The sequence below is a fragment of the Hippoglossus stenolepis genome, chromosome 13, assembly GCF_022539355.2.
Source record: "Hippoglossus stenolepis isolate QCI-W04-F060 chromosome 13, HSTE1.2, whole genome shotgun sequence".
Taxonomy (NCBI): Eukaryota; Metazoa; Chordata; class Actinopteri; order Pleuronectiformes; family Pleuronectidae; genus Hippoglossus; species Hippoglossus stenolepis.
This window is the reverse complement of record NC_061495.1, coordinates 11,916,984-11,929,625: the sequence shown is the minus strand read 5'-3', so window position 1 is coordinate 11,929,625 and position 12,642 is coordinate 11,916,984. Positions and strand designations below refer to the sequence as shown.

At 41.4% G+C, this 12,642-nt stretch overlaps 1 protein-coding gene across 3 annotated transcripts in view; it reads right to left on the bottom strand.

Moving 5' to 3' along the window:
* tanc1b (tetratricopeptide repeat, ankyrin repeat and coiled-coil containing 1b) overlaps positions 1-12,642 on the bottom strand; it is a 105,907-nt gene that overhangs the window by 20,740 nt on the left and 72,525 nt on the right. For all 3 annotated transcript variants that reach the window (XM_035174010.2, XM_035174012.2, XM_035174011.2), the window contains exons 9-13: positions 10,125-10,406; positions 9,832-9,986; positions 5,278-5,509; positions 4,634-4,800; positions 1,186-1,793 (exon numbers count right to left, since the gene is read on the bottom strand). In XM_035174010.2, the coding sequence (XP_035029901.1) occupies positions 1,186-1,793; positions 4,634-4,800; positions 5,278-5,509; positions 9,832-9,986; positions 10,125-10,406 (1,444 nt within the window). The remainder of the gene's footprint in view (positions 1-1,185; positions 1,794-4,633; positions 4,801-5,277; positions 5,510-9,831; positions 9,987-10,124; positions 10,407-12,642) is intronic.

Genomic DNA, 12,642 nt, shown 5'->3' with positions numbered 1-12,642 from the left:
CTTAGGCCTCTAATGGAGGTGCATGGGGAGGATCTGTAAATAAAATTTGGTAAAACTACAAAAAAATTATAAGCATGATGAACAGGAAGGAGGGCACAACTAGAAACTATGATCATATCCAGCAGATTTAAGTATAAAAACGTGAATGTAAGTGGAATACACAGTAAAATCAATAAAAAGTAAAGAGATTACAGTAAAAATTATGTGATTTGTTAAGGCCTACATTTTCATACAACATGTTGTAGTCTTTTTTTCTATATGATTGATTTGTAGGTCAATTTCTACTGTTTCTTTTCAGTGAACAGGGACGTTAGTAAAAACAGGCCCATGAGGTAACAGATACCTCTTTTACACCAAAATTAGTGGATAAACGCAGGTTTTTTAAACGCAGGTAAACCCGCTTACAAAGGCCATTGATTCCTTTCCCATTGCCAGTAGAGGAGTTAACCTTTCTGGGTTTTTTCCCCCCAGGTCAGGGGAGTCATGCTTGACATCACAAATGCTGAGGAAACTGAGGTGCTCTCTCAACTCGATGTCTCGCCAAATTTGCGCGTTCACCCAAGTGTCATGTTTGTTTCTCTTGGTGTCTGAGCCGGAGCCAATTAAAAGCTATGTCTGCTGCAGTCATTTGACCCGGGAGTGAATGCAGATTATATCCACTCCCTTTGCAGGGAAAAGCCAGACGTCAGTGGGTGTTAGTGGGTTATTTGACCAGTGGAGAAGGAGCATAACAAAACTCAATCTCACTTTCTCCTCAAATTTAGAACCGAACATTTGACTTACTCTGTGCACTAAGTCCTTCTTGTCAGTTTACTTTGCCTCCAAAACAGGCAGCCTTGATTCACACATCCTTAATAACTAATTCAGAACCACACTGAGAGGTAAAAACCTGAGGAGCAAATGATTAATCCTTAAACATGAATGTGCTTGTTATTTTTAGTGAAAAGGCAGATTTTCAATCAGTCCCTTCAAACATACAGTCGGGACATTTTGATTAAAAGTCAAATTGAGAATAATTTTTCTCTACTGCCATGTAATTATCATCACGTATTAAATTATATTTTACTGCAGGTTGTAGATGCAAGATCCTGGAACTAGCCTGACTGCAGACTTGTAATAGTGACCCACAGTTCTATAAGTAGAGATGCTGAGTTACTGCGTTTCATTAAAAGGCAGAGTACCGACCTTGGGTCACAGAGGAAGTCCGTGCTCTCTCCGTCAGCTCTCCACACCAGCCACTCTCTGAAGGACGGGTGGCAGAACATGCGCGTCTTGTCCCGCCTTTTAATGAGGAAGCACGACAGCAGCTCCATGCGCTGTTGGAAGTCCTCCCACGGCAGCTCGCCTCGGACGAAAGTGGCGTTGATGGCCTGGAACAGCTGCTCGTCAGTCATGGGGTGCAGTGAAGCGAGCGCCACGTTGAGGATGGGCAGCGAGCGCTCAAAGGCCGAATTGGTCATGAACTTCATATTGCACTGTAACTGGTAGAGCTCGGCCAGCGAGACGGGCACCACTTTGTAGCTGGCACTTTTGATGACGAGGTGGCCTCTCTCGAACAGGTCCAGGGTGAGCTTGAGATACAGGTAGGAACCCTGGCTGCGGGAGATCAGGTGGCTGCTGAGCTTGCCAACGGTGATGGGATCGGCCTTCCCATTCAGGCTGATATTGTTCATGATTTCTTTGCTGCCATTGATACGGTACTGGATATATGCGTTGAGGTCGTTGCTTATCTCTTTGTTGTCATTGAAGTCATCCAGGGAGATCTTGGAGAACGGCAAAAGGCTGGTGATCTCCTATGGAAGACACAGGATAAAAACGTTTCAGTCGGTTTTATTTGAGAAACCATGATGCTCAATTTCCTTCTGTAACAATGAGAAAAAAATCCAAATTGAATCTCAGACATAACAATGAGTAATTTTCTCGTTAGTCTCTGCGGTATGAATTGTATCTCTCATTACCACAACATACAAACAGAATAATTATGCCCAAAAGCATCGAGACCTGCCATTTCAATAAAAATGTGCTCGTCTGCGATTACTATCAGAGTCTTTAAGCGGAAGGGAAGCCAACACAACACCGAGCTATCAGGCCGAAGCAGAAGCGTGTTACTGTTGGAAATGTGTCTACAGCAAAACGGATCGGGGAGAGTGAGAATTACGAGGCAGGGGATGGATGAGGTAGAGGACAGCCGGTGACCAGAGGTCTGAGCCAAAGCTCACATTTCAATCTATGTCCTGGGGGCTGGAGAAATCAATGCACTTTAATCCTCCTATCCCCTGCCTGTCTGAGGCTAGAGAAGCATCACCTCAGTGAGATAACACTTCTCTCTTTTATCATGACAAGGTATTGCAAACACACACGCGCGCACACACACACACACACACATGCACACGCACACACACGCACACACACACGCACGCACACACACGCACACACACACACACACACAACCAAGAGTCAATGAAATATACTGATCATAATCCACAAGATGGGTGAGGTGCTACCAACACCTCACAGATATGCCAGATATTAGTTTTTGCAAGCAAAAGCCAGAACTGTGACACTATTCATGACACCTCTGCTCACAAATATGGTTCTGTTGTTACAAACTGAGAATGTTTTTTCAAGGCTTCCTTTCTTCCTTCCTTCCTTACCACAGCCTCAACAATCCTGGCTTGTCCATTGTTAATCTACAAAAGGTTCCTCAGACACTGTGACATGAAAACTGACTCTAGAGCTCAGAGGTTACGATACAAATTGCTTCCAATTACTAAAGTTACCACCTCGGTTGTTTTGCCTCCTCCAGCTGACAAGTTGCAGGAACCTTCCTTTCTGTTCCAGAGTTATTGTGGTAAATAATGGCTGGAAAAGAAGTGCCTTTGCAGAACATCATGATATCCCAGTGAAGTTCACCTTTATACCTTTACTTATCAGTTTCTCCAATAGACTAAACATAAAGATGCATGGCACGTCTCCACTTACTCTCATAATCCAAAAATTAAGCTAAAATATCCCCAAAACGAATGTTCCACATTCTCAGATGTCAATTGTGATGTTTCACCTTCTTTTTAAAGGATCAAATAAGTAATCAAATCCAAAATTAATGAAAAATTCACTTAAACATTTATTGGTGCGAGCCGAACAATCTAAAATGACAGAAATCATTTTATTTTTGTCCCTGTCCTGTGCAATAGCATGGAGGAGTCAGGGATTATGGGGGTTGATATGCTTTGGCTTCAGCTTTGAAGAGCTATAATGTTGTTCATCTTTAAACACAGTCAATGGTTTATCCATGGTGAAGGTTTGTGCCAAATTAGAAGAATTTCCATTGAGGTGTTCCTGAGAAATCAGGATATATAACGAGAATGGGAGAGATAAACAACCTGAAAACATAATGTCTCTGACATTGCCAGCGCAGCAACATAAAAATGTCAGTCAGACTCCACCTACACTCCTCACAGAAACATTTTAAGCAAATTGCCTTGTATGTTGTCGACTGGAACATCCCTGCAGATCATAAACGCAAACTGACGGATTGATAGACGTGAACAGATGAAGACAAAGTGTCAGTGCTACAATATATTGATTTAACACATCCAGAGAACCTCCCAGAGAATGAAATCCTTTCTCGCAGTTGCAGGGTATCAACAAATGGACTCAGCTGTAGCAGACTGCACACTCATGGACGTTACCCTCAGCATGGCCACCGCCTGAGTATTAATTAATTGAGTTCTGGATGACAAATATCACATTATTATTCCAGGTTCAGCGCTTCATCTCAGCAATGAAAAGAATCTCATAAAAATCAGCCGTCGTGTGTCTCATCAAGCAAACAGGAGCCTCAGTCTTTGTCTGAGTGAGTTCAACACAGGCCCAGCACATGTCTGTAACTCGTCGACCTAGTGTCACTGAGCTAGTCTTGTTTTAAGTGACTGACTCCTGTTCTGCACTCTTGATTCCTGATACTTCCATTCCTCTTGAATATCTATGATAAAAAATGACTGTAGACATATATAGTATGACGAGGAGGAGCAGATCAGTGCAACCTTTCAACTTTCACAACTGTCAAAATCTATAGTGTCTGATGTCAAGAAGGCAAGAGCATCAAGAAGTGACAGCCAGTCTGACTCATGGTCTGTTGCTGTTTTTAACTGACAGTGTTACGTTTGACAATTGTATTGGGAGAATTCTGAAACCAAGGTAACATACCAACTGATCATTATCTCCACCGAGGAGGTTGTGTTTCCATGCTTTGTTTGTTGGGTTTATTTAACTTGTTAGAGGGATGTGACCTTGGCCTGAGAAGTTTTCTGGCCGATGCGGTTTAGGGACATCGACACAGGAATTTATTTTCACTTGCATTGTGTTTTATGATTAATAAATAATTGAGGTTATCAGACCACTTCCTTTTCCCTTTTACATTTCTACCATAAGAACTAGACAATCAGGTGAAGGATTTTTCGACAATGGTGGAGGTATGTGCTCTGCTGACTGCCATTCGAGATACCCTCTGTCTTCACACAAGCAGGTTAATTTGAAATGTTTAACCTGTAAATGATAGTTTAAATAGTATATATTTGTGGTAAGACATTACAAGCTCAGCACAATGTGTTTTCATTCAGTTTGTACTTACCAGCAAGTTTACCCGGACAGTGACCACGAGTTTGAGCCACGAGGGGAACTTGGCAATTATCTTCGTGATGAAGGAGGCTATGGTGTCCCCGTAGTCAGGCTTATGAAACTCTGCTTCGTTCAGCCCGTCTATCAAGATGATGTGGTCCTCCTCTGCAATCTTACGCTCTGGAAACACACAAACAGGGGAGTTAAGGGAGGTAAGAGGATGTGCAGTGAGGTCACATTATTAGATCAAACTAAACTGCCCCTTGGTGAAAGTACAGAGAATTGCTTTATTTCATTGCAGTAACTAAACTCCAGTCTCTCAATGGTGCAGTGAGTTTGAGCGGTAAGAACCTTTATTTTACTTAGATTCATCATCTACCCAACCACTGCTCCCAACACCTAAACAGTTACTTTCAGTGGTAGCTGGTTGAGTTAAAGGGAAGGAATAAAACAATCTTTCCCTTGAACCATGAATATTTTCATACACATCTAAATCCTATTTGACAGCCATATAATGTTTGCAAGCTGTCTCTTGAAGAAACAGCAAATTAAATGAATTCTTCAGTCATTAAAGTTGTTTGGCAGATGGTTTTTTTATGCAGAACAGAACACGCCTACAAGCATAACATTTTGGAATATTAGGAAACTCTCTTCTACCTTTACGAAGGTTAGCTAGTGGCTCCAGGACCCCCCTCCGGAAAGCAGCCATCGGGTCCTGGACGCAGGAGCGCAGACTTAGCATGCTCTGCAGGTGGGGCTCTTTCAGCAGCAGCTCCCGGTACGCACCGAGCTGGTGAGCTCTGCACAGCAGGGCTGCAATACTATGTACAAACTCCGGCACCAAGCAAGTGTACGTGTTGTCCGCCTGGCAGTAGTGATACGCCACCACCTGGAACACAGACAAGAGGGAGGAGAAGCAGTTGAAGGCAGGGTGAACCCAGACTTAAGATGAATTAAAACATGTTGGAGTGATGATTGAGGAGTGTCAATTTGTTTTAGTGATGAATTATACAATATGCAAACCTGAGAACATTTATTCACCTCAAAGCCTTTACAACAGAAAACAATGCTGTTGGCAAAAAAACTAACTCAGTGGTTCCAATATTAATACGATGCCTTTTATATTCATAGCCTCCATAAATACATATATTATCACTTTATCCAGGTTGAGAACATGATTTAGTCCGAGTCCACACAGAAGGGATGATGAAGTAATCGAGCAATGGCTGACCACCTCAGACAAAGTGTTAGAGCAGGTTGCTGCAGTGCTTCTCAGAGGAAGGGAAAGAGAGGAACAGGGGATGGAGATGAAGGAAGGAGAGATGCCCTGGGGGATGTATGACTGTGTTCTAATTACAGGACAACCTGGAAGAGCTGACGCACTTGCAGGAGCAGGTGACGTCTTCCTCCCCTGGCTCTACCTGCCTATTGCTCCATCAACTATGATGACCAGCTTCTTGAGAAGTCGCTGACAAAAGCTTAAAGCTTATAAAACTTAGCAGACATGGAAAAAGCCCCCCCACCGTTTTTTATTTTATTTTATTAAAGTGTACTGTGCTTTAAAATGCTTCAGGCGACAACTTTCTTCTCAGCTTTACCGCAGTGACATTTGATAGCGCAATCATATTTCTTTTATTTGTAATGGAGGGAATATAAACCACATGGGCCGATAAATCAAACATAAGCACTTCAGCTATAACAAAGTGAGACACAGTGAGCCACAGTGTTCAGGGCTGCTGTGGTGGGAGAGGAACGAGAGACAGAGACGTCGTGTCCGTCTCAGGACCACCACTGTGGCTCAGACGTGGGTGAAACCTTGCCTAGTAATAATGAAATAATAATAATAAAGATGATCTATAGATGTAAAAACAAGGCTGCATAAAATCAGTAAACATTCCTCACCAACGTAGAGCTGTGTAATGATGCTGCTCAATAGGGAGACTGTGATTCAAAAATGACAAGGCTGTCTTTTTTAAGGAGCTATCTTGTCCCTGAGGGGTAATGTGGTAGTTACAAAGAAAATATATTTAGCTAAATCTAAATGCACCAGAAAAGTAACAATCCTACTTTCAAAGTTGTCGGCTCAATGTGCAGTTCTCACTACACAACCAGACGTCTTGTGATCCGCGGTCTTGCAGAAAATTTACTAGCGGCAGAAGGTCACACACTACATGACCATTTATGTGGAGAAACTTATATCTTGTATGTCTGGTCGACCCGTACTGCGCTCCGATTGGCTGTAGTTGACGCCACTTCTTCAAGATATTTAGTTGGAAATCTAGTTGGAGGAGGTGACGTTTCGACAAGCCTCTCAAATGGCATTTTTGAACACTGATTTGGCTCAGATCTGAGCTTTAGTTGGGGACTCCCAAAATTTGCCGGTGAGTGGAAAATCAGGCTAAAAGTCTATGTAGTGTGCAACTAAAAACCATGGAACTATAGTTCCTCTACATATCATCATAACAATTAAGGCACAAAAATGAGAGAGAAGGAACTTTACGAAAAAAACTGAACTAAAATAATCTAATATAACACTGGAAGAGCAATTTGTACTATATTTTATTGTTATTATTATTAAGCCATGATAGCACAACAGCCAAGTCAACAGATTTATTTTCATTACGCACAAAGAACTCTTTATGTGGTCGTTTAGTTTAGAATAATTAAGTCAAAACTCATTTCAAACGCTGAGAGACAGTGGAACACTTCTCTTTTGGGTAAATTTCATGTGTCAAACAAATTAAGGGAAACAGACTGTGCAGTTATGTTTAATGAAGACGGTAAATAAAAGTTAGCTGATGTTTGTATGAATACAATGACTCTGGACAAGCAGCTGCCAAACAAACTGCAGTAAGTTATCATTGTGTACAAGTCATGCAGACGACAGCTTCATCAGAGTCTTAACAACCGATGATGGAACAATCCGCAGAGCACCTGCAGTGCTACCGGCACAGCAATGAATTTACTGCTGAGCAACAGTGTAAGAGTCGGACGCATAAACGTTGTGATAAAACATAAAACCTAATGACCTCAGTTCCTCTGTGAGACCACGTTTAAATCAACTCGACTGGAGGAGTTTAACAGGAGCTGCACGGTGTTGCATCAGTTTTCTGACATCACAGGGGCAGAGCTGCTGTCGAGTGTCTGCTGAAAACACTTTACACCATAATTGGCTTGAGGGAAACTGCTTTGGACATTTAGATGAGCCTCTGTAGCATCCAGTCAGCTGTCTGGTGCACGAACGAGAAGTCCCACTGACACAGGGAGGATGTACAATAGTTGCCTCATGCAACATTCCACTACAAAGACGGAATCCATGACATTAAGAGTGTTCAACCCTGAAGGTGTTGGAGGGACACCAGCATGCAATCGGTAACTTTAACACAAAACTAAAGTAGTCCAGTGAAAAGAGTCCAGTGTTATAAAGCTGTGAATCCAAAGTATTCTCTGAATCACAGTGGTTCCACATCTTTCTCATTCAAGCTTTCAGCAGGCAAAGAAACGCCAATGTTATCGAATGCCTGAAAGTTTCACTCATCTATACATTTTTAAAAACTGTTCAGGTATTTCACTGAAGCTGCCAATCAATGCTGAGCACGTCTTGTAAACAGAGAGAACAGGTGCAGCCAGATTCGAGAGAGACGCGAGAAGTTTCTGCCACTGGGATTATTTCAAGATGCTGATTATAAAAATATAAATTCTGATGATAAGCGGGGTCATTGACAAAAGCAAACCACCGTGACACTTTAATAGCAGCATCCCAGGATGTAGAGCCACTAATTATAAAACCAACAGACAGCTGCAAGCAGCATTACCACGGACCACGCTGGAGTGCAAGACCTATTCACTGAACAAGTTGGATCATAATCACAGAGCGTGGGTCCAACTCAAAGTGTGGCTGACTAAAATGCAGGAATATTAAAACTGTTCACTTCCTACTATAAGTAGAAAACACTGAGAAACAGATATGCAGACTATCATCTATCTACTAATTCCAGAAATCCCTGTCTGTCTGTAAGTATGTGGGACAAAACTTCACAGAGCTGACTTGAGGGTGACATATTCACCTACATTTGTATTTTATTATTATATATACCTTTAGATGAGAATATAAATATAAATACAGTAAGTTATGCCTAAAACAAGTTGGCAATCTTCCTACCCTACAACCTGAGAGCTGCCCACAGGATGTTATGGTCACTTCAGTTTGCCTTTCTATAGTGTTTATGTAGTGTTTATGCAGTGTGCAGGTGTTGAGTGTTCAGTCATCCTGTAATTCAGTGCCAGTGATAACAAGTTAATCCCTTCATATCCACACCATGTGAACAGAACTGTGCTGTGTGTTGTCGTTCTGTTATTCGTTGCGGAAATGTTCTGAGTTGAGAGCCGACTCAATTTGGACCAGTCAAACTTGTTGCCATGGGAATACAGAAAAAAAAGAAACCAAACACAAAATATCAAAAGCTTACATTTCTCATAACAAATTCAGAATGGGTTTTGAGTTCTGCTCTGGAAATGAAATTATTACAGACAGACGATTTAAAAAAAAATTAAAATATAATTATGTGCTATTTTCTATTCTCACTTTACTTTTAATGTGTTCCTCTGGCAGAAGAGTAGTCTACACCATTCACAATTCACAATTCAGATGCCGTCCGTCTGAGAGCTAAAAGGGCACGCTGAAGATCGAAGGCCAACGTTTTCCATCTTCCCACTTCCTCAGTCGAGCTGCAGTGCTGAGATGCTGCGGACATTTAACACTGAACTCGTTTTTCACAGCAGAGTCTTTAACTAACTGCTCCGCGAGTCAAACCCCGTCTGTGATATTAAAGGTCTCTGAAAGACCAATGGTGGCCCTGTCTTTCATAATCTCAGCGGACTGCCAGAGACCATCAATATTTCATGCGCGGAATATCAAACAAATGAACCCCAACAACCATAAATCACATATAAACACATATAAACATAAATCAACTGAGGCGAGCCGAGAATCAGATTTCTGCAGGACACCTCATACATACTAAGAGCCGCACACCACCAGCACCTTTGTAATAAGTGTCAGCGGCAAGCACACACAGGGGAACTGAAAGAAAGGTACATATATAATGTGCAAGGAAATACACCCAGTATATCGATGCATTATGATTCAAATAATTACTGATTATTAACATTCAGATTTTTTTAATGCTGAGCTCCTGGCTGTAGTCATACCTTCGCAGCCAGACGTTTGACGGCCACCTCCCGGCGCTGCTGCATCTCCGGGGTTCCGGGGCAACTGTTGGTCCTCAGGGTGTTGGTAGCACTGGAAGGGGGGGTGGGCTGTGGGGGCTGGCTGAGAGGAAGTTCTGTGCTTGGTCCTCCACCACCTGAGGAAAACAGTATGAATATCACATCATTATAGGATGTTGAAAGTGAAGATTACCAGGTGTTTTAGAAGCTATTTTGTGAAATTGAGGGAGGTGTTTTAAAGCTCACATCCAAAGCTAAATACTGTAGTTCCTTACTTTTCGGGGAGGCACTGGGACTGTTGGAGGCGATCTGACGCATGCGGCCTCCGTGGCAGCTCAGCGCTACTAGCCGGGAGATAATGGCCGTCTTCCCGTAACCCACGCTGCCCACCACTACAGCGCCATGGCTCTCCGTGGACTCGCTAGCCTTCAGGACATCTTCCAGCTGCTGAAAGAGCCAATCTCTGCCCACGAACACGGAGTCTGTGGTGATGCTGGGCACCTCGAACAGCAAGGGCTTGAGCATGATGTCCACGGGTTTGTAGGGAGAGAAACGAGCTGAGGAAATGGAACAGAAAATGAGAGAAAGAGTTGTAATTGTGGCGTTATTTTTCACACAACACAACAATGTGCAGTGTTAGAGAGATCTTTAACACAAACAAACCTGGCTACATTTAGCTTTCTCCTGTACCATGTTTATCAGAAACCTGAACACTGGGGTCTAGACACTTTCTATTTCAACTGACTGCTTAAGCTTGAATCAATGTTACTTTCAATGCAATCACAACACAAGTGGACTGGATGGAAAGAGGACTCTCTATCAGTCCACTTCAGAACTAATTAAAGCTCAGAAAACTTTTTCACTCAAGAGCTCTTTTAAATCTCTGACCCTCTCTACTTATACAACTCAAAAGAAATGCTGCTGCTGCTTTTACAGCTACTGTTCATTTCAAGTTAAACTTACTGCTATTATTGCTACAATATATATACTTACTACATACTGTATATACTATATATAATAGCTATTCCTCTCTAAAATATACATACAAATACAATAGCTTAGTTTCTTTGTGCAGATTTTCACTAAAACATTTCAGAAATTAAAAAAATGCCATTTTCTTCATCTGCTTTAAAAAAAATACAATTAATCTTTTACAGAATAAAATTACTGGAAATACTACTACAAATAACAACAAGTAATAGTAGGAGAAAGGGTTTATTAATAGACTTCCTTTAGAATCGATGGTTGGCCAGACTCCTAAATATACAAGATTTTAAGTCAATAGTACAAGGCAAAATATATCACCAGCAAAAAATATTATTATTGGATATATCATATACTCAGTGTATTTTTATTGAATTTCAACAAAAATAGCTATAGAACATTATTTTGACCAACTGCTGGTAAAGTTTGCCAGAATACTTTTGACCTGACGTATTTATATGAGTTGTGGTGGCGTCGCCTGCCCACGCTCCAACTCTGCTGCATGAAAACAAACCACACCTCAATTTCTCTACTCTCTGAAGTCAAAAACTGTTATTTACAGAGCGTTGCATTCAGCTGTCAACTGTAATAATAGAGGCGTAAAGCTGGATCTATATCCATACATACAGAACATGACTTGAGTCAGAGCAGACATGGGCTGTTCCACAGAGATGATTAACCATCCACATGGGACATAAAAATTACATGATGCAGCTGTAACAACTTCATGTTTAAAGGAGATGTGGGAAAGGAAGCAGACGTTTTCAAAAGAGGGTTAAATACTTTGAGTATCTAATGATGTCATTTTAAATTATTCATGCTCTCATCAAATATTCACTGTGTGGGATTTCACTCCATCAGATGGAGAATTCAAAACATATAACAAAGGCACGCGCGGGAGAATGAAGCAATCTTTACATGAGAGAACAACCTCATTCTTCCAACATACATTTGGATAGCGTAGCTTTAAATCCACTCGGTGCAGCAGTGTTTACATTGCACCATGTGTCAGCATTTGGACAGTTTCCCTTTTGGCTCGGGCAAAGTGGATTGGAAATTAAACAATGATGATAAGGTATGAGCTTTAATTAGATAAAATCAACTGTGACAGAGCAGAGCATTTGACCCGATATAAATAGGAAAATCACCTACATTATTATCGCTGAAACACAGCACTTTCGCCTGATAATCACTGTCATTATTTTGATATCCAATGTGCTGGAGCTTAGTCAAAACAAGTCAAAAACATGTCAATATACTTAGCATTTTACAATCTGAAGAGAATAACTACAAAAATGTGAATTACTAACACTGTGGCTGAGGAAAGTAAAAAAATAAACCAAAGAACTTAGTGATAAATGTAGGGCTGCGTGGTTCTGGAAAAAATGCGTCATTATTTTCTTGCTTAGAATTGAGATCATGATTCTCTCTTGTGATTTTTTTTTAAATACACATTTTTATTGCACTCATTGTTCTGCAAACGGCAACAACAAAAAATATGATTGTGGCTGATCCATTATTGATGTCTGTGCGGTGGGGCGGCTGGGACTTTGATGTCGTGCTGGTCTTTACAGCTTCGTCTTATTGCATTTTGTGGTAATGTTTAAGGTGATTACATACATTTGTGGTGTTACCCTGTGGTTCTGCTACTATGGCAAAAACCCAGCGTACAGTGTTTGTGGTTTTGACATTAATCAGCATGTCTGAATCCAAAAAACTTCCACATCACAGGGTAGGAACCTTTTGAGCACAGTGGGATTGGTTTTTACCACCTTCAGCAGACGTTTCTGCTGGAGTCATTTTGAGCTT